The 19,510-nt window shown below is 39.5% G+C and overlaps 2 protein-coding genes across 2 annotated transcripts; one reads left to right on the top strand and one right to left on the bottom strand.

Moving 5' to 3' along the window:
- The first annotated feature begins 16,569 nt into the window (after positions 1 to 16,569).
- On the top strand, positions 16,570 to 17,130 carry LOC128668030 (uncharacterized). Its single transcript, XM_053740181.1, has one exon. The coding sequence runs from the start codon at positions 16,570 to 16,572 to the stop codon at positions 17,128 to 17,130; it is 561 nt and encodes a 186-aa protein (XP_053596156.1).
- A 1,131-nt stretch (positions 17,131 to 18,261) lies between these two features.
- On the bottom strand, positions 18,262 to 19,015 carry LOC103573894 (uncharacterized). Its single transcript, XM_014441058.2, has 2 exons — positions 18,365 to 19,015; positions 18,262 to 18,300 (listed from the first exon to the last, which is right to left on the bottom strand). The coding sequence occupies exons 1-2, from the start codon at positions 19,013 to 19,015 to the stop codon at positions 18,262 to 18,264; spliced, it is 690 nt and encodes a 229-aa protein (XP_014296544.2).
- Positions 19,016 to 19,510: the final 495 nt, after the last annotated feature.

Here is a 19,510-nt window from a genome sequence, read left to right as displayed (position 1 = left end):
GCTATTCACCACCAGAAGTTTCGTCTTCCTCGAGCTCTGAGTCTGATAGACCTCGGAAACTGCCTGAAAATCAAATCTAATTTAAGGACAGTAGAGATGGAATTACTTATGTGAGAGATCACATGGTACATTTCCTGTCTCTGGATTGTGAATTGGTGAAACCAGTTTTTCGATTGTTAAGAGATCTCACCTTCATCGATCAGGAAGATCTGAAGACAGCCAAACCAAAGATGGGTGACGTATTAATCACAAAATTGGGTCAGTGCTTTATCTTCACGGTCTTCGTCAAGAAAAATCATTTCGAGAAAATCGATTTAAATAATTTAATTGAAGGATTCCGAAATTTAAGAGTGTCCATGTTCAAACACGAAATCTATACATTCCGCATGGCGAAACAGGGGGATGAATTCGATGAGATAAACATTAAGCCTTATCTCATACAAGAATTTGGCGACTGTCCTATCGAGGTAACACTTTGCAAAGGAAATATAGAAGTTCCTACTGAAGAGTTACGCGATAAAATCATTGAAGAGAACCACTGCTGCCCTAATGCGGGCCACAAAGGTGTCGTGAAAACTTATTCGTGAATTCGAGAGAGATTCTACTGGCCAGGCATGAAGGAAAGAATCTATAGATTCATCCGGTAATGCGAAATCTGCGAGAAGAATAAACTCACCCGAATCAAAACAAAACAACCAATGATGATAACCGATACTCCCTTCGAACCCTTCGAGAAAATTTCTATTGATACCGTGGGACCACTTCCTATGACTAGGAGTGGGAATGTCCACATATTGACTATTCAGGATAATTTTTCGAAAGCCGTAACAGCAATTCCGATACCTGATATCCGATCGACAACAGTGGCAGAAGCCCCTTCTAATATAAGCAAATTCTGCATACGTTCTTACAAAATAATAAATGGGATCCCCAAGGTCGTACTTGTGACCAAAAGACACACACATTATGCCAGCTTCAAACCAAATGACTGAATGACTGACTTAGCGCATAAATCGCTAGTCAGCAGTAATAAGACGCGCCAGCCGTGAGAGAGTTATAGCAGTAAAAGAAATAAAGTTAAAGAATAAAAATATTATTGGAAACTTTTTAGGAATAAATAAATAAAATTTAAACCTTTGCAAATCCTTTCAAAACCTTCTTTTATTTCAAAAAAAAAAGGGGAAAAAATTTTTACAACCATTAACGCCTTTTAAATAACCAAGCGATAGAAGAACCCCTTAAACTGGAGTTCAGCAACCGCAAATTATTTCTGTTTTCTCGAATGTCCCGGAAATTTCTCAAAACTTCCAATAAATAACTGTCACGAACCTCGGCATTGTCAGTAAAATGCAAGTGCAAATTGACCGCCATATACTGAAATCCATAAGTCAACAAATTAAAATAAAAAAAAAAAAAAAAAAAAAAAAAACACAAGATTAATCCGTTCACCTCTAATAGGGTAAGAACACGACCATTGGCATCCAGCGGGGGTGATGGTGGTGCCACAGAATGGATCCAATCGATCTCACACTGGTTGGTCGCGAATAAAAAAATCGGGTCCGAATCCAAGTACCATCGGGCTTGTACCTCGATGAGAACCTCCTCCAGTGGGATCGGTAAAGGATCCAATTCTGGATCGACAATCTCGAAAGGTGGGCGGTTAAAACACATTTTTAGCAACAAATCCTGGAATTTTCGAAATTCAGATCATGAATTGAACCAGACACTACCAAAATTTCGTATTTTTTTTTTATTGAAAATGGGTTTTAACAAAAATTAGCCAACTTACCTCTTATTGCAACGAACGTCCGCTAGCTATAAGAACAACTCAACTAAAGCACTATATTCAAATATTATCTTTTCCTTCAAAAAGAATAAATTGTATAAAATTAAACACGACCTTGCTAAATCAGCACAAAAGTTCATGATAATCTGACAAAATCAACTATAATTTATACCCAGCCGAACATGAAATTTGTAATAACTTTTAAATCAAAGATATTGCCAGGAAGCATAGAAAGGAAATTTTTCGCCTATATTATAAAAAAAAAAAAAACCTGTAAAAACCTCTCTCCGTATTCATACATGACCATTATTCTCTATTTTGGCATAATTTCATCTTTATTATTCTTAAAATCCATCCGGCATGAGGATTATTCCTGTAAAATTGGGTAATCTATGTTGTCCACGAAATAAGCTGTTTGAGAGAATGGTTCCTTTAGCTGCCGTAAGATGGCGCCACTTGCCGGTTGGGATCTACTAAGATGAGATCAATATGGCGGTCGATAATCAACATCCCATTGATGCTATGCTACCACAAGAGCGGCGAACGCGGGCAAAGAAGAGACCGATTAGCTAGCCCCTCCATATGCCAAGCGCTCGCTCTCTCTCTCTTTCGATGACTGGCATCTCACGCGCTCACTCCCACGAGCGTAACCTATACTTACATCCTAAAATTTAAACTAAAATTTAATCTAAGAAAAAATTATTTATTGATTAAATTATTAAGAAAAAAAAAGGAAAAGGGGAGCGGGTTAAGCGGTAAAATAAAAGGAAATGAACTACTCAAAAAAAAAATATATCACCAATTTTTATGTTTTCGTTTTATTTTATTTTTATATATATACAAAAGGAAAAGTTTTAGTTATAACAATAAATTTTAAAAGAAAAAAAAAAGAGAAATTTTTTTTTCGTAGTTTTATTTTGAATCTATTAAATTTTTTTTTTTTTGCTTTCACCTTCTCCTCCTCCACCAGGCCTTCTTAACCCGCCATTGGGAAGGGCTGATGTTCAAAGGGCTCGTCGGGGGCTCCGGGCAGATCGGCTCTGAAAAAAAAAAACAAAAAAAAACGAAATTCCATCAAACCATATAAAAAAAAAAGAACACCTTCCAATTGAATGTAAATTAGCTCCTTACCTTATAAGATCCTCGGCCGCCTCGATGAGGTTGGTGGCCAGAATTCGGATTTCCTCAATATTTGGAGCCACCAACTGCACCCTCGGAGGCGTGATGGCCCAGGAGGCCCGGAAATAAGCGGTAACCTCCTCGAGTTCGAGAGGTAGAACCCCTACGAGCTCCTTCACATCCAGTAATAGCCGCATCCCCACCAGGGGGTTGATTGGCCTGGTAAATACATCCACCCTCATGCCTATCTCGCACAACGCCTAGGAAGAAAAAAAAAGAGGAATTAATTTTCTTTCCTTTCCCTGTAATTAATTTTTTTTGGTAAAACGATAAAATAATACTTACAAAATAATGAAACCGGTGCCTCACCAGTTGGAACCATGTGGAGAAACCCCGGTAATTTTGTCTGGTCACGTACATTTTTTTTTGAGAAAATTAAAAAATTTTTTTTTTTTTCACTGCTGAAGTTGTTAGCTTCGATGTCAATTTTACACTGAGTATTCCTACTCATAAATCGCAAGGAGCGTCAGCGGAATGCGTCTTGTGATAAGACGTTAGCCGGAGATCAAATTCTTCATGCAGACGCGGCAAACCTATTCGCAATTAAACATCGCTAGATGTCGGCTAAATGCAGATTCGCACAGCGTGAAGGAATAATTCTCCCCAGTTTACTTCGGTACCTTTTTACAGTCTCAAGGTCAACCATACACATGCAAATGGGTATGCATCATATGCATGTAGAGAGACAAATCACCTAATAATCTTATAATCCTAAATTTTTTTTTTTGGGTAAATATCCTATGTAATCATTATATTTAAAAGTAGCCAATATTTTGGTGATGGGAAAATAATAGATTTTAAAGGAAAATTATATAAAGTAATATAATAATATACAAAATCACATCATTATGTTATATATATCTATGTTTTATATATATATTTAGAGATTTACATATATAAATACATATCTTTAGAAAGATCAGAAATTTTTTTTAATTAATCTTCTATATATTTTATATATCCTAGCTGTAAGACTTTTTAGAATTGTAAGCGTTATCGCGAGCCTTTGTAAAAGAAGGGACATATGTTTAGGAAAGCAGGAGCGTTTTGCAACCCTCTTACTTTCCGGGGGATTGTTATGTCCAACTAATTTTTTTTATTTCAGTAATTATTTAAAATAATTATTACAGAGCTCTTCTTTTCAAAAGCGCGCGAAAACGCAGCGTCAGCTTTGTCCACCTTTTTATGCGACAAAAGAATAGTGGGAGGATAACTGCAATAAGTTTAACGAACAATTAATAAACTGTCGTCAGTTTCCATCAATGACAATAATTAAACATTCCCCATCAGTTACCAAATCAAAGTTTATAAAAAGCCTGAGCACCCATAGCTCTTGGCTAGTCGGTTTTTCTAACTTACGGTCCGCGAATATTCGAACGTCGAACTTTCGTGCACTCTTATTGCAGGATTCCGCCCCAGGCGTTGAAAAGTCAATAAGAGGATCTTTAATATTTTTCTATTTAAATCTTATTGCAGGAATCCGCTTCGGCGTTGAATAATCAATAAGGCATCCTAAAATTGACATCTTTTTGCAATCAATTATTGCAGAATTGCGCTTAGGCGTTGAAAAAGCAATAATCGACTTCTTTATCTATTAAAAATCCTCACTGATTAATAGAAACTTCCGGTCCGATTGAAATAGTGACGCAAATCACGTGTATTTGCGATTCCATCTCGGTCTGAGTTATTTTGCGCATAAAATCACCTCTCGGGTGTGTAAAAAGGACGCATTAAATATAAAATAAAAATCTTATGAAATTTCCGTGAATAATCAATAATCTTAAAAATATCAATTGTTAAAAATTAGTGTAAAGGATTCAGTGTACAAGTGTATTGTAACTAAATCAGAAATAAAAAGCAGAAAAACCATAAGTTCAGCCTTCCGAGTTTTATTCGAGAGTAGCACATAAGTTTACATCCTACAACCCCAGCCGCGCCCGTCCAACCAAATCCTACAGGAGGAAGCTGAGTGAGCTGCAACGTTCTGGAGGGATCTAACCTGCCGTGACTAGAAAGAAAGAAACATCGAAAGGTAGGTGAAAGATTTCAAATTCTGTTCTTTCATAAGATAACTGGTTTAACACAACATCACCAGTCTCTTCGGAGATGTTTGGGTTCCTACTTCGAAGTTAATGATCCACCATAAATAATAAATTATAGGAAGATACCTCTTCCTCGTATTCTTTAATGTTGTTCGCAACCTCCGAATCGCTCGTCTAAATTTTTCTATCGCTACCAAACGGAGAAATCCCGGATAGTTAATTTAAATTTAAGCGGCGGACATAACAAGAGCATGGAAGAACATTTGGCCGAAATGGACGCGCTGATGGATAAAATGACGGCGTTGGGGGAGCAGATGACGGATAGTTATAAATTCGCAATGATTCTATGCAGTCTACCTAATTCGTACGGCCCGCTTATCACCGCACTAGAATCAAGGCCAATGAAGGATCTTACATACAGTGTAGTAAGGAATGCCATAATCGGAGAATACAGAAGACGTGAAGGGCAAGTGAAAACAAGTGATTGTGGGGATTTAGCATTAAAAGTGTCCAGAGACAATAGAATGGAATGCTATTCCTGCCACTGAAAAGGACATATTAGGTCAAACTGTCAAAAATACCGGAAGTGGAAAAATAAGTCCGACAGATTAAAAGCTAATATCGTAAAAGCTGATAGCGATGACTCATCAGGTGAAAGTGAGTCACAGTCATTGTTAGATATCGCATACACAGCACACAATAATGGAAAACAAAACATCTGGTTTTTCGATTCCGGTGCAAGTAGACATATGACAAACGACATTAATTTCTACAATACACTTAACACAAACTACAGGTCTACAGTCCGCGTTGCAAACAGACAGTCCAGTCAAGTATACGGATTAGGCGTCGGAAAAGTTAAATGCTTAGACAGTCAAGGAATAGAGCAAACATTAGAGCTTAACGATGTTTTGTATGTTCCTGATTTTAAAACTCTTTAATCTCAGTCAGCAGACTCGATGAAAACGGTTTCCATTTCTTAATCCAGGGTGGTACGATGAAAATTTTTAATAAGTCAAAAGAAATCGCAGTCGGTGACTCAAGGAGCGGCATGTACGAACTACGACTTCCTCAGAAAGCATTAGCAGTAAACGATGCACAAAATGACTGTATCCATGAGTGGAATAAGCGTCTAGCCCACCGCGATCCAGAGGCAATAAGGCGTCTAGAAGCTGAAAATCTAGCTACAGGGATCACTATAAAAGACTGCAGAATCAAGGCCTATTGCGACAGCTGTATTAAAGGAAAGATGACTAGAGCGGCTTTTCCAAAACGCTCCGAACGCAGTACTACAGGACCACGACAGCTTATCCACACAGACTTATGTGGACCGATGCCGGTAAGAACGCCAGGAGGCCGAAGATATTTGATAACATTTGTAGATGATTTCAGCGGTTATTGTCAATTGTTTCTCCTAACACATAAGTCTCAGGCAAGTACTGCAATTAAAAATTTTATTGAAAATTGCAAAACTCAGTTTGGACAAATTCCTCAGGTTTTGAGATCGGACCGAGGTGGAGAGTATATGGCACACGAACTTAAAAATTATCTGGACAATTTAGGGATCGAGAGACAGTTAATTGCGCCATACTCACCCCAACAAAACGGCATTGCCGAAAGGAGGAACCGTTACCTGATGGAAGCATCTCGGACAATGCTGATCGACACAGAATTATCAAAAAATTACTGGGGAGAAGTAGTAGTAACAGCGTGTTACCTACAAAACAGATTACCGACGAAGAATAAAATTAAAACTCTATTCGAGCTTTGGTATGGAACCAAGCCCGACTTATCCCACATCAAAGTATTCGGCTGCAAAGCCTACGTACTCGTACCTAAAGCAAGAAGGAACAAGTTAGTTAAAAAAGCAGCCGCGCATACCTTTATAGGCTATTCTATGGAGTCAAAAGCATACCGGTTATTAAATAACGAAACAGGGAAGATAATTGTTAGCCGAGACGTTATCTTTATAGAAAATGAGCGAGTAGAAAATACAATAATAATCAAATGCGAGGAGGACAACACAACTGCTCAAGATAACCTGCCGACGACGGACTTAAAACAAGAAACATAGCAAGACTCAGATGTGGACCATTCTAGTAAAAAGAAAGATGAACAAGTCAAAAGTGGCACATCAAGGGGGAATAAGTCCAGAATGTCACTCGATGATGTACCACTAGCCATCAGGGTGGAACAACTATTAGAAGAATCTCTTGACACAATGGAAATCGATGAAGACATAGCAGATATCACTAGTGAAAATACCATTGAAGAACCTAAGAACTTAGAAGAAGCCTTAGCCGGACCCGATGCAGCGCAATGGAAGCAAGCGATGGCTGAAGAAATAAAATCACTTCAGGATAACAATACTTGGACAATAAAACCCATAAGAGATGGCAGAAAACCAATAGGCAGCAGATGGGTATTTAAAATCAAAGTTAATTCTAAGAATGAGCCAATAAGATTCAAAGCAAGACTCGTGGCACAAGGGTTCTCCCAAAAATACGGTCAAGATTACGATGAGGTCTTTGCACCGGTCGTAAAACATACGACATTTAGAACTTTTCTGTCAATCGCCGGTGCCAGAAATTATTTAATTAGACATTTAGATGCGAAAACTGCCTTCCTAAACGGACATCTTAAGGAAGAGATTTATATGAAACAACCCCAAATGCTTATCAAGAATGGACAAGAAAATTACGCATGCAAACTTAACCGCAGCATTTATGGTTTAAAGTGTTACTTCTGGCTTATCTATTAATTAGGCAGAATGATTTTAAATTGACCAGGTTGACGTCGTTAGGGTGTCAATAGACCCCAGGTGCGTCAGCTGTTGACCTCCCTTTATTTTATGCGAAAATGTTTTGATGACTTACCATGCTGGAGATTATGGGCCCCATAAGTCGGCCCAAATAATCCCTTTCTTACGTAGTTTCTTCTCCTCCGCCGGTGCGTACTCGTCCTTGCCGGTGGCCTTGAAATAGGCCTCAGAATAATACCTGTAACGAGGGTCGTGGAAAGGGATGCTCCCACTAGGCGTACGGACGGATGGAACGTCCACTGGAATCAACTGCCAACCAGCTGCTGAATAATACCATCAGAACCCGACGGATCACGAACTTCACTCGACGCGATACCAGAACTTGGTAACTTATTAACCGGGTTTGGAATGACCAACGTTACCGGATCGAGGAGGACTTCCTCGGCAACGATCTCTAGGCGGGAACGTTGGTGAACTGAACGACCGAGATCCTCGTGGATCGTTCGAATGATCCGGCGGAACTGGGCCTTTTTGCCTGACCTTCGGCTTCTCGGCATGAATTTTTGGGATGCGGAAGGGAAGTGCTTAGGAAGCCGGTAGCAGCGCCTAATATGAGGTATGAGATTATTAGGCTGCCGGTGACAGCGCCCAAAGTTTAAAACAAGGAGTGCGTATTTGGTAAAGTACGGATATATATTTTTGTTTTAAAGTCCGAGTGAAAGGATCAAGCCAGCAGTTTTATGTAGAGTTCTTAGCTCTTCTAGATCTTGTGATCGACTGCCTTGATTCTGTCCCTCCTTGGTATTATACATTATCAAAAGTGTTAACGTTGCATCTCAGGTTTCCTATGAGAGAATCGTCGTGGCCCGGGTCTCATGCGTCGTCATCTGTTTAGACTATCCGCGAGCCACGGCTATTCTCTTATCGCAAGAGATTTCCGTTACATTGTTGGCGATGAATAAAATAATATCGCCAACAAAGTAACGATTTATCAATTTATTATCTATTTATGATTTTAAGAAGTGTCGAACTGTTTATTCACCTACCGTGGCGAATAAATAATTCGAGACTTCCAAAAAAAAATTTCTAAAATTTTTATTTAAATTTAATTAGAGCCAGAACGTAACACCTTCCGACTTAAGTAAGTCGCGGCGCTTTAATAAAATCGGTGCGACTTCTATTATAAATAAAGTGGCTCGATATAAATTTAAATTGATCATGTGACTAACTCTATATAAACCAAAAGTTAAAATCAATTTTGAATACTGTAAAGAAGAGTTCTTGGCTATAGAATTTAAACCTATACCTGAGACACAACGTTTATAAAGTTACTTAAACTTAGTAGTATGAAACTAAACATTAGTATCTAGGAATTTAATTACCTCCCGACTCGGTCGTTCGGTATTATTGAAATGATTAATCTAAATTCGTATTGATATACCTCGCCTTGCGGTAATTTCTTAGTTACTCAAGAAGTAACTGCTCAAGTCGTAATTCATACTGAATAATGAGGTAGCTACCTCCCGACTTAAGTCAGTTAGCAACTCCTATATTTATCTGTATTTATAATAAACAAAGTAATTAAACCTAAATTCATGTTTGTAAACATTTTCAGTTATCTGGTACTAATATACTGCGTATAGTTATTGACAAATATAAAATGTTCCTGATAATAACAGGTAATTAATAACAGGTCCTTAAAAATTAATTTGTTGTATTCAAGACAGTTCCCTTAAATTTCTCAAATGATTATATGAAATTGGCACAATCTGGCTTTCGCGTTCACTTGCAATTTTCACTCACAATGTTCACTCGCGGTTTTCCGCACGGTTTCTCAAACGAGCTAACATCTCACTGTTTGTACACTCATGGATATTGGACCTCAGTGGTTGATCTTCGAGTTGTCGATTCAGCTCTGCATATGATATTTCTTGAGGTGGCGCAGACTTATGAGGTTCAGGTTCTTTATGGATAATTGATATACTTGACCTCGGGCGAGGTATGGGAGCCTTGCTTCTTTGACTCTCTACATCCAAGTCGTACCTTCTGCGGTGATGGTGGTGCAGTATGAGATTCGCCAATGTGTCCCATATTGCTGTTACTAAGACTAAGCTGCAGCCCCATATGCCATACAATGCGTATGCATGAAATATCGTGTCGAAAATGAACTTCAGAAGTCGCAATACCAACATAATTGACAATATGCCAGCGGTAACGGATCCGAAGTCAATTAAACTTCGCCAGATTCTCTGCCCTGTGGTGAGCGCTAATTTTTCTAGCGCTTTTTCGTCTAATAATCCCAGCACGTTGATGCTTCCTGCAGGTATGTCTCTTCCAGCTGCTCCCATGGCTATGGAATTGAGCAGTGCTGGTCTCTCAGCCGGAAACATTATCCGGTTTCGTAACTTCTCCAAATCTTTCGGAGAGTAGATTCCTGATATTGCCAGATGCTCTGGGTTTTCATAGTTCCAAGTCGGGACCGTCAGTGGTTGTAGTTGTTGTGGTGTCGGTGCCCGAATACCTTGAGGCGTCAAGTGGTACCACAATCCATCAATGAATTACCCTGTGGGTAAGATAGCGTTGCACTCGATGATAGTCCCTCTTTTCAGGAGTATCCTTGACTTTGGAGCTAGGAAATAACTTTGATTATCGTACGTTACCGGAAGTTCTTGATAACAATGTTCGTTCTGACGTACGCGCACGGGCACAGGTAGGCACTTTGTAATGTGCACTAGTTCACCCGCAACGGTGGTGTAGTACCCTGGACTTTTCATAAGTGCATAACCGAAATCGTCTGGGGCCAGTGATGACAAGGCCAATGCATTCATCAATATTGAACGCTCTAACTCACAACGTCTAACGAGGACGTCATGGTAGAGGTTTTGTATGTGCTGCCTTATAAATTTCTCGACGTATATAAACTTGCTATTTACATACGCGAAAATATCCATATCCTCGGTCTTAATCGCTTCTATTTGCATGGTGTAGTCCGTGGTTTTAAGGACCACTATGAAAACTTCGGGTGCTCCGTTTTGATAACGTTATGCCCGCACACTTCTACCTCACCTCGCTGAGCCAGCGCGAAGGTGATATCTTCTGTGGTGAGTGAGTAGACATCTGGATGTCCCTCTTCCCCGATGATTTCGTAGCCGATCCGTGGTAGAGCAACGCGTATTTCATAAGGCACGAGTCTTTTGAAGTTTCGCTCCAGAACGCTGTCATACCTTTACTGGTAACGCAAGAAAGTTTCTGCGCGTCACATCGCGTTCCCGATCTTAAAATTACTTGATTAGTTTTAGTGTTCAGCGTTGTTTCATAATCGGAAAGAGATATTTCACATAACCCATCGGCTACGACTTTTTCCCAAGTACCCCACGAATCACTAAAGACACCTTCCGCACACGTACCGTCCATATGATGATTGCCGGCTAATATCGCCTGTCTAAAGTTTGTAGTGTTCATTTTCAAGTCGATCATGTGGACTCGATCGTAAAGCCAGATTGCACCTGTTTCGTGCATTTTCTTACATCTAGTATAATCCATATCTAAATAGTATTCCCTACGTCCGTTTAACACGGAGGATGTATGGGAGTGCATTCCGCAACGCTGCACTACTCTATTTATCAATATCTTACACTCGATCACGTGAACGTGAATTATTTCAGACGGTTATAATAGGCTTACGATTACCTTTTCAGTTTCAGCTTTCCTTGCGGGAAAATTGCACTCCCCTACATCTAACAGTGATAGCGTAGTCATATTCATTGACGACCCGCTGCAGTCATATCCAACCAGGCCCAAGGAAAAGGAAAGGAGTCCCAGCAGTATCACCAATCTGGTCATCTGAAAATTATATACGAGATATTCTTAGCTTGTTGAGGTGAACCATTTTCACCACCCCATCTATATCTACTTCGGCCGTCTCGTTTCGACCGATCGCGATTACATCATGAGGACCGGTGTACTGCGGGTCTCCTTTACTTTTCCTTGGTTCCCGTAGTACGGATACCCTAATACCAGGTTTAAACTGGTATGGGTTTATCTTCCTATCATAATAAAATTTTGATTTAGCTTTAGCCTGATATAAGTTCTCATTGGCAATCACTTCAGCTTGTCTCATCCGTCTAAACAATTGCTCTAAATAACCTGCATATGTCTCATTAGGTTCTTCAATAGTTTGTATGCGAGAAGGAAGACGGGGTAATTTCCCGAATACCAGTTGATATGGAGTGAATCTCGTACCCTCATGTTCACTTACATTATATGAAAATGAGGCTATGTCTAGGCATTCATCCCAGTCTTCATTCTCGCCTATATAATTTTTCAAGGATTCTTGTAATACGTGGTGAGATCGTTCCACCGACCCATTACTCTGAGGTCTATATGCAGATGTATGATACTGTTTGATTTTATATTTTTTTGCAATATTTTTAAGTAGACTCGAAAGGAAGTTTGTTCCTTGATCAGTAAGTATGGCCTTAGGAAGCCCGAAGTAGCAAAACCAACGATTTACTAAGGCTTGTGCTACGTCTACGGCTGTTGCTTGCTCTAAAGCGATTGCCATCGAGAACTTAGTCAGGAGATCCTGTATACTTAATATGTACTTATTTCCAGACGCAGAAGTATGCGTTGGGTACATAATGTCTAAGCCGATTTTGTCGAACCCAGCATCCGGGGTATCCGTGAGGACCGTTGACTGCTTTGTCTTAACTCTAATTAACTTTTTCAGTTGGCAATCCAAGCATTTTTGAATATAATTGATAACATCTTGTTTAATTTTAGGCCAGAAAAAATTTTGTCGTATTCTTTTATACGTTTTGGTCATTCTCTTGTGACCTCCCACGGCTGAACCGTGGTATTCCTCCAAAATTTCTAAGTTTTCATCCTCATTTGGGATACGCACGAGGTTAAGACAAATAGTTATTTTAACCTCGGTGTCCGTGAATGCATCAATTAATTCCTCTTGGATTGTCAGCCAATTTATATCATCTATTTTACTAGTTTTTGCAACACTAAATGACTCAAGATCTAGTTCCATTACTATGTTATATATAGAAGCCAATGTTTCTCGGATATCCTCGACCGATACGAGGTCAGTATCTCTGTATTTAGGTGCTGCTACTATACAGCGTTTATTTCCCCTGTAGGGTATTACAGTAGCTCGACAGAAAGTTAGTTGTGCGGGAATTTCTAAGACGTCAGCAAGGTCTTTGCTTCCTTCGTCACGAGGTTTCCCTTTTACATTAGTGAATATTAGTACATTATCTGATTCCATTGACAACCGATCACGCGTTTCGCGAACGTTCGGAGCTATCTCTTGCGTCATGAGTGTAGTATGCTTTCGCCTGGCTCGTGGACGAACCGGGGCATACTCTCCTTCGTCGCTGTTTTCATGATCCACGTCTTTGCGACCTTGGATGTTATCGTCTTCCGATTCCGACGTTTCTCCATCTGTTTGGAGACGCTCCTCTCCGATATCATCTTCGTTACCGTTAGCTTCGTCGTCCGCGTCCACGTCTTCCATCATTGGTTCGTCGTCCGACTCGGGAATAATCTGGTGACGACTTCGATCTTCGTTATCCGAAACCACCACCTCATCATCGTCGCTAGAATCGTTCGCAGATTGATGATCATTTGCGGGCGATTGATTTGGTTCTGGCACATGTGGGGCTGAGGGCCATTCGCGGGGTCTAAATACGAATCGGACTGGAGGGGTCACCTGCTCAGGTTCGGTATCATTGTTTTCCGGATCGTTAAGAACGCGTACTTTGCGTCCAAGATCGTACTGCTTCCTCGTCCGTTTTATCCCGGGGGTAGAGTCATCTTCGCTCGTTTCATCCGGCGTCGTTGCCGTTTTATCTGGATCAAATTTCCGTATCGGACCGACCCGTGCCTCAGGAGTAAACTCCTCTGGTTCGTCAACCGGATTTCGAGAGACAGCATCCACGTTTGAATTTACGCAACCCGGCTTGTAAACTACCTTATACATGTAGTCTTCCATGCTTAATCGCCACCTCACTATTCGAGAGTTTGGTGATGATACCGAGTTAACCCATGTGAGGAGTCTATGGTCAGTAACTAACGTGAATTGACTTCCATAGATGTACGGCCGGAATTTATTCACCGCGTAGACTATCGCGAGCATTTTTTTTTCGATCGTCGAATAGTTGCGTTCGGCTGAATTTAACAAGCGAAACACGTAAGACACAGGTTTATCTTTATTTATTTCTCCTTGGCTTAAACACGCCCCGATTCCGTAATCGCAAGCATCAGTTGTGATGATAAACTCTCGTGAGAAATCCGGAAATTGTAAAATCGGCGACTCTACAAGTTTCTTTTTCAGCGTCTCAAACGCTTCCGATTGACTCTGACCCCATTTGAATACTACGTCTTTTTGTAGCAGGGAGGTTAGTGGCTTGCTTATTTTCGCGTAGTTGTCAATGAATCTTCTGTAATACCCGGTCAGACCCAAAAATTCCCGAACCTTTTTAACATTCGTAGGTATCGCGAATTTTTCGACCGCGTCGGTTTTATTAGGGTCCGGTTTAACGCCATTTCCTGATATTATATGTCCCAAATAATGAATTTCTTTTAAAAATAAATTACATTTATCGGGTTGCAATTGCAAACTCGCTTTACGTAGACAAATAAACAACTCTTTAATTTTTGCGACGTGGTCCTCAAATGTTTTAGAGTAGACGACAATGTCATCCATATTCACAAAGACACCTCTGCCAAGCAGTCCCACCAAAACCTTGTTCATTAATCTTTGAAATGTCGGAGGGGCATTTTTCAGCCCAAACGGCATTCTAACAAATTCATAATGCTGGTTCGGCGTAGAGAAAGCTGCCTTATGTATATCGTCCGGGTGAATTTTGATTTGGTGGAAACCACTCGCTAGATCAAAGGTTGAAAAGTACTCTGCATTGCCTATCTGGTCGATTATTTCAACAATGTTTGGAGTAGGGTAAACAACTGTAAAAGTTTTTTCGTTTAAATCACGAAAGTCGATTACTATACGCCATTTCTTATTACCGTAAGAATCTTCCTTTTTAGGAACGATCCAAATTGAGGAACAATAACCTGATTCTGAGGGTCTAATAATACCCTTTTCTTCTAATTCTCTGACCTGTCTCGAGATCTCCTCCTCATGTACGGGAAGAAAGCGATATTGTTTCTTAAATACTGGATGGTCATCCGTAGTTATTATACGATGTAAAATCTCGTTTGTAGATCCGAGATTCTCTCCAGATAAATAAAATAAATCTTGATTCTCAAAAATCAGATTTTTGATTTCCATGCGCTGCCGATCCGATAAATCTTCGGTAACGTGCACGGAGTTGGTCATTTCTTTTGCCTGCTCCGGCGTTTTATTAGTTTCAAAGATCGTGAATACCCTTGACTCTACGACCCCTGAACCTCTTAATTCCTCCCCGATTCCCAACCCAATGTCTTTGGATAATCGTGAGTTACGAATAGCCCTGACAGGCTCCACATAGCCTGCATCAATAGCAGTTGATTGAGGTTCGCATGGAAAATCATCAATTACATTTACTGATTTTAAATTCTTCGAAATATTGCTTTCATTCCGCCACAAAGAAGATTGTAAATCGATCACAGGCCTGGGAATTGAAATTTCAGTATCAGAATTATTGTAAGCCCGTAAGAGCGTACTGGTTATTATTAGTTTCGAATGTGCCTCCGATTCCGAGTTCGGATGCACAGTATATTCGAGGTACATAGCCATAGTCAGATGAATCGGGAGTGGTTTTAATTTCAATCACGGTAACAGACCTTGGAGGCAATTTTTCTATTTCCGTTTCAAAGAACGGGATTTCGACATCGTAAAATGTAAATTATTTGCGATCGAAGAAGAATCTAGCGCCATATTCGTTAAAGAATTTCGCACCCAAAATAGCGGGATGAATTGTGGGGAAGTCGTCTTCCATCACATTGAATTCAATACTGTAGCTGAAAAATTCTACGTGGATTCTACCAACCGTATATACTGGGTCTTTATTTATGCCCGATAGCGCTAATTTATGTTCTTCGTCGATACCTTGCGGTTTATTTAACGCGCCAATTTTTATAATATCTACCTCCGAACCCGAATCAAGCATGATCGTTAAATAATTTTTTATATCATCGCTTTTGACCAAAATTGCGTATTTGGTAAAGTACGGATATATATTTTTGCCTTAAAGTCCGAGTGAAAGGATCAAGCCAGCAGTTTTATGTAGAGTTCTTAGCTCTTCTAGATCTTGTGATCGACTGCCTTGATTCTGTCCCTCCTTGGTATTATACATTATCAAAAGTGTTAACGTTGCATCTCAGGTTTCCTATGAGAGAATCGTCGTGGCCCGGGTCTCATGCGTCGTCATCTATTTAGACTATCCGCGAGCCACGGCGACTCTCTTATCGCAAGAGATTTCCGTTACATTGTTGGTGATGAATAAAATAATATCGCCAACAAAGTAACGATTTATTAATTTATTATTTAATTATAATTCTAAGAAGTGTCGAACCGTTTATTCGCCCACCGTGGCGAATAAGTAATTCGAGACTTCAAAAAAAAAAATTTCCAAAAAAAATTTTATTTAAATTTAATTAGAGCCAGAACGTAACGAAAGTAATCAGCGAAAATCTGGTACGAGACACTGAAACAAACATTGAATAAAATTAACTTTGAGTCGTGTTATGTCGACCCATGTCTATTTCCAAGACGACAAGCCAGTGGATATATTTACTTGATATTCCACGTGGACGATATTCTTGCAGCAGGTCCCAGCAATGATATAATCATGAAGCTTAGCAGGGAATTGAATAAACAATTTATAATTACAGATCTCGGCGAACTAAAGTGCTACTTGGGAATCAATGTGCGCCGCAACAAGGCAGGGGATTTCCTGGTTAGCCAAAGGAAGTACATCAATAAAATCATTGAGAATGCGAGATTAACAGAAGCCAAGGGATCGAATATGCCAATGGATCCTGGATACATGAAAATGAGAGACATGACTCCAAACATATTTAACACCACCTACCAAAAGTTAATTGGATCACTACTGTATTTAAGCGTTAATACGAAACCAGATATAACCGCGCCCGTGGCCATCTTAAGCCAACACATAAAAGATACGAAACAGCAAGATTGGAATGAAATTCAACGTATAATACGTTATCTAAAAAATACTTCCGAGTACGAGCTATTGTTAAGCGATTCGACGGCAACCGATAAACAACTACTGGGATATGCAGACGTGAATTGGGCTGAATCAAGAACCGACAGAAAATCCAACAGCAGGTATCTGTTCAAATTCATGGGCGGCACAATAAGCTGGAGTTGCAAGGAGCAAGATTGAGTTACAGTGTCATCAACGGAATCAGAGATAGTGGCATTGGCTGAAGCATGCAGGGAGGCCGCATGGCTGAGAAACCTGGTAGAGTTCCTTGATGCAAAGCAGACTTCACCCACAGTAATATTCGAAGACAACCAAAGTTGCATAAGTAGTCACAGAAACGGTGGCTGCAGCAACAGAAATAAGCACATCGACATAAGACACTATTATGGTCGCGAGCTAGAACAAAAGGGTGTGGTTAAAATCAAGTACTGTGCAACTGAATTGAACCAGGCAGATATTTTAACTAAACCTACAGAAGCTGTAAAACTAAGAACGATTTCCGAAAGCATAAGATTGAAGAAATGGCCGTAAAATTGGAAGCACAACGTTGAGGGGGAATGTTGGAGATATAGCAACGTTGTCATACATACATATTATACATTACGTTAATTAATTTTCTATAGTTTCATTAACCATACATACTGTTGTAATTATTTTTCGTAGTTAGTCTGTACTAATAAACTGAACAGAGCAGACGTGCTACGGTATACAACTTCGTATCGTTCATTTGTCTATTACCCAGTGTAAAGTCAACATTTATCAAAAAATGATAAGAGACTTTTTCTGTAGAGCGTTTGATTCCCTACAAGAATTTATCCTCAGGTTATCTGTAGAATGAGCCATTGCCGAGGTATAAAATTCCAAGCTTAAAATTTTTTTTCCCATGTTATTTAAATGGAAAGTAGAAAATTATGATTCGCAACCTCTAAATATCAATATTAAGAGCTCATATTTGAACAGAAACTTTATTTTGATATCCTCTGACAGAATTCCACGGCCATTCGAAAAAAAAACCTTAGTCGATTTTTTTGACAGACCCTAATATATATAAATTTGAAAATTAAAATACATATTTGGCAATTTTCATTATGATGAAATATATTTTTGGTAGATTTAATATTATTAAATACGTATTTAAGTACTGATTACCATTATTTTTGGTTTGAAATAGTTAAAAAGTCAACAATTTTAGCCAAAGTATCTTATTGAAATCTTAATCGAACCAGTATTCATTAGAGATAGACATTAGCAGTACTCTTTCTTTAATATGCTCCCTGGTTAATCTATTTCTGTTGTCGAGCACAGCCAAATTTACAGCCGAAGCAAGCCTTTCGGATAATACTGAGGATGCTGGACATATCAAATATTTTAAAGCGATTTCAGATAAAACCGGGGTGAAATGTCGGCAATTTACCCAAAATTCTATTGGGTCTGATTTTCTGTCCAGATGTGGTTGGTCCGAATATTGCTTCAGCTCATTAGGGACAGAACCAGAGCTTGGTATTTCTGCTTTATTCATGCTGAGATTAATCAATTTCTCATGCCTACACCAAATAGATAACTTACCAGTTTCTGGTGTTGCTTGAACTGGTCGTGGGACTGGGAAACGCTGGCCTCTTCCCCGGTGCTTTGATCTAATGTCATTGCTGATTTTTGTTATTGAATTTGAGACAGCTATTGGAGACGTAAAATGCAGACGCTTAAACCGAGGGTCCAATATTATTGCAGCTAAGAGGAAGGTGTTTTTTTCAAAAGACACGAGTTTTTCATCAATTTTCTCCAGTAATGTTTTTCTTACCGTTTCCCCTAGAGCGGTTGATGGAGTTGACTGATCTGTTACTTGACGCAATAAACTCCAGATGGGAATCGCTAAACTAGAAGTTACATACTTCTCCCCACTTATCTCATCAGTAGCTTCTTTGGAAGAACGGAGAAGTGCAATAAGGTCATTTAGTATATGAAGTTGCGAATATGCAACCATGTCAGGAGTATGTTTGTAAGATTGACTTTTTGTGGGTAATATTTTAGCTACAAGTGCAGACAACTTAAGAAAACGCTCCAGCATGTCTAAGCATGAGTTCTATTGAGTGCTGACTGCTTGCATCAATGTCAGCACTTCACCCTCTGTTTTGAACCGCAATTGTTTTATTGCAATTATATGATTACGTATTGACCAGTAGTCAATACCAAAATAGGCGACGAGTGAAATGAGTGGAAAGGTTGAATGTAAGTTTAACTCAGATTTATTTTAAATAAAGCGTGCTGCTTTTTACAAGTTCAAAAAGATAACTGACTACATAAAAATAGCTTAAAATCTTAATTACAATTTTCGCGAGGATGGGAATCAGCTGGGAAGTAGGAATCCAGAAACAACTATTGGTTTTCCTTGTGATCAGGCTTCAAAAAAGGGATAAAGTATCGGTCATTGGCTAGCGCTTAGAAAAGTGGGTGCGTAGGAGAGACGTAGGTGGACCCTTGGTGGGCCTAGTAGAGAGGGAAGCGAAAAAGCAAGCAAAAGTGGCGGAAGGAAAGTCCTAAGGATGTTAGGATCGTGGGACTG

Source organism: Microplitis demolitor, chromosome 6 (assembly GCF_026212275.2).
Source record: "Microplitis demolitor isolate Queensland-Clemson2020A chromosome 6, iyMicDemo2.1a, whole genome shotgun sequence".
Taxonomy (NCBI): Eukaryota; Metazoa; Arthropoda; class Insecta; order Hymenoptera; family Braconidae; genus Microplitis; species Microplitis demolitor.
This window is presented reverse-complemented; position numbering and strand designations above follow the sequence as displayed.

Excerpts from the sequence above, each read along its gene's own strand:
- LOC128668030 (XM_053740181.1), top strand. The coding sequence starts at position 16,570 with ATGAAGCTTAGCAGGGAATTGAATAAACAATTTATAATTACAGATCTC.
- LOC103573894 (XM_014441058.2), bottom strand. The coding sequence starts at position 19,015 with ATGCTGGAGCGTTTTCTTAAGTTGTCTGCACTTGTAGCTAAAATATTA. Across the intron at positions 18,301-18,364 it reads CAGACCCAATAGAATTTTGG|CATCCTCAGTATTATCCGAA; the intron begins GTAAATTGCCGA and ends TGATATGTCCAG.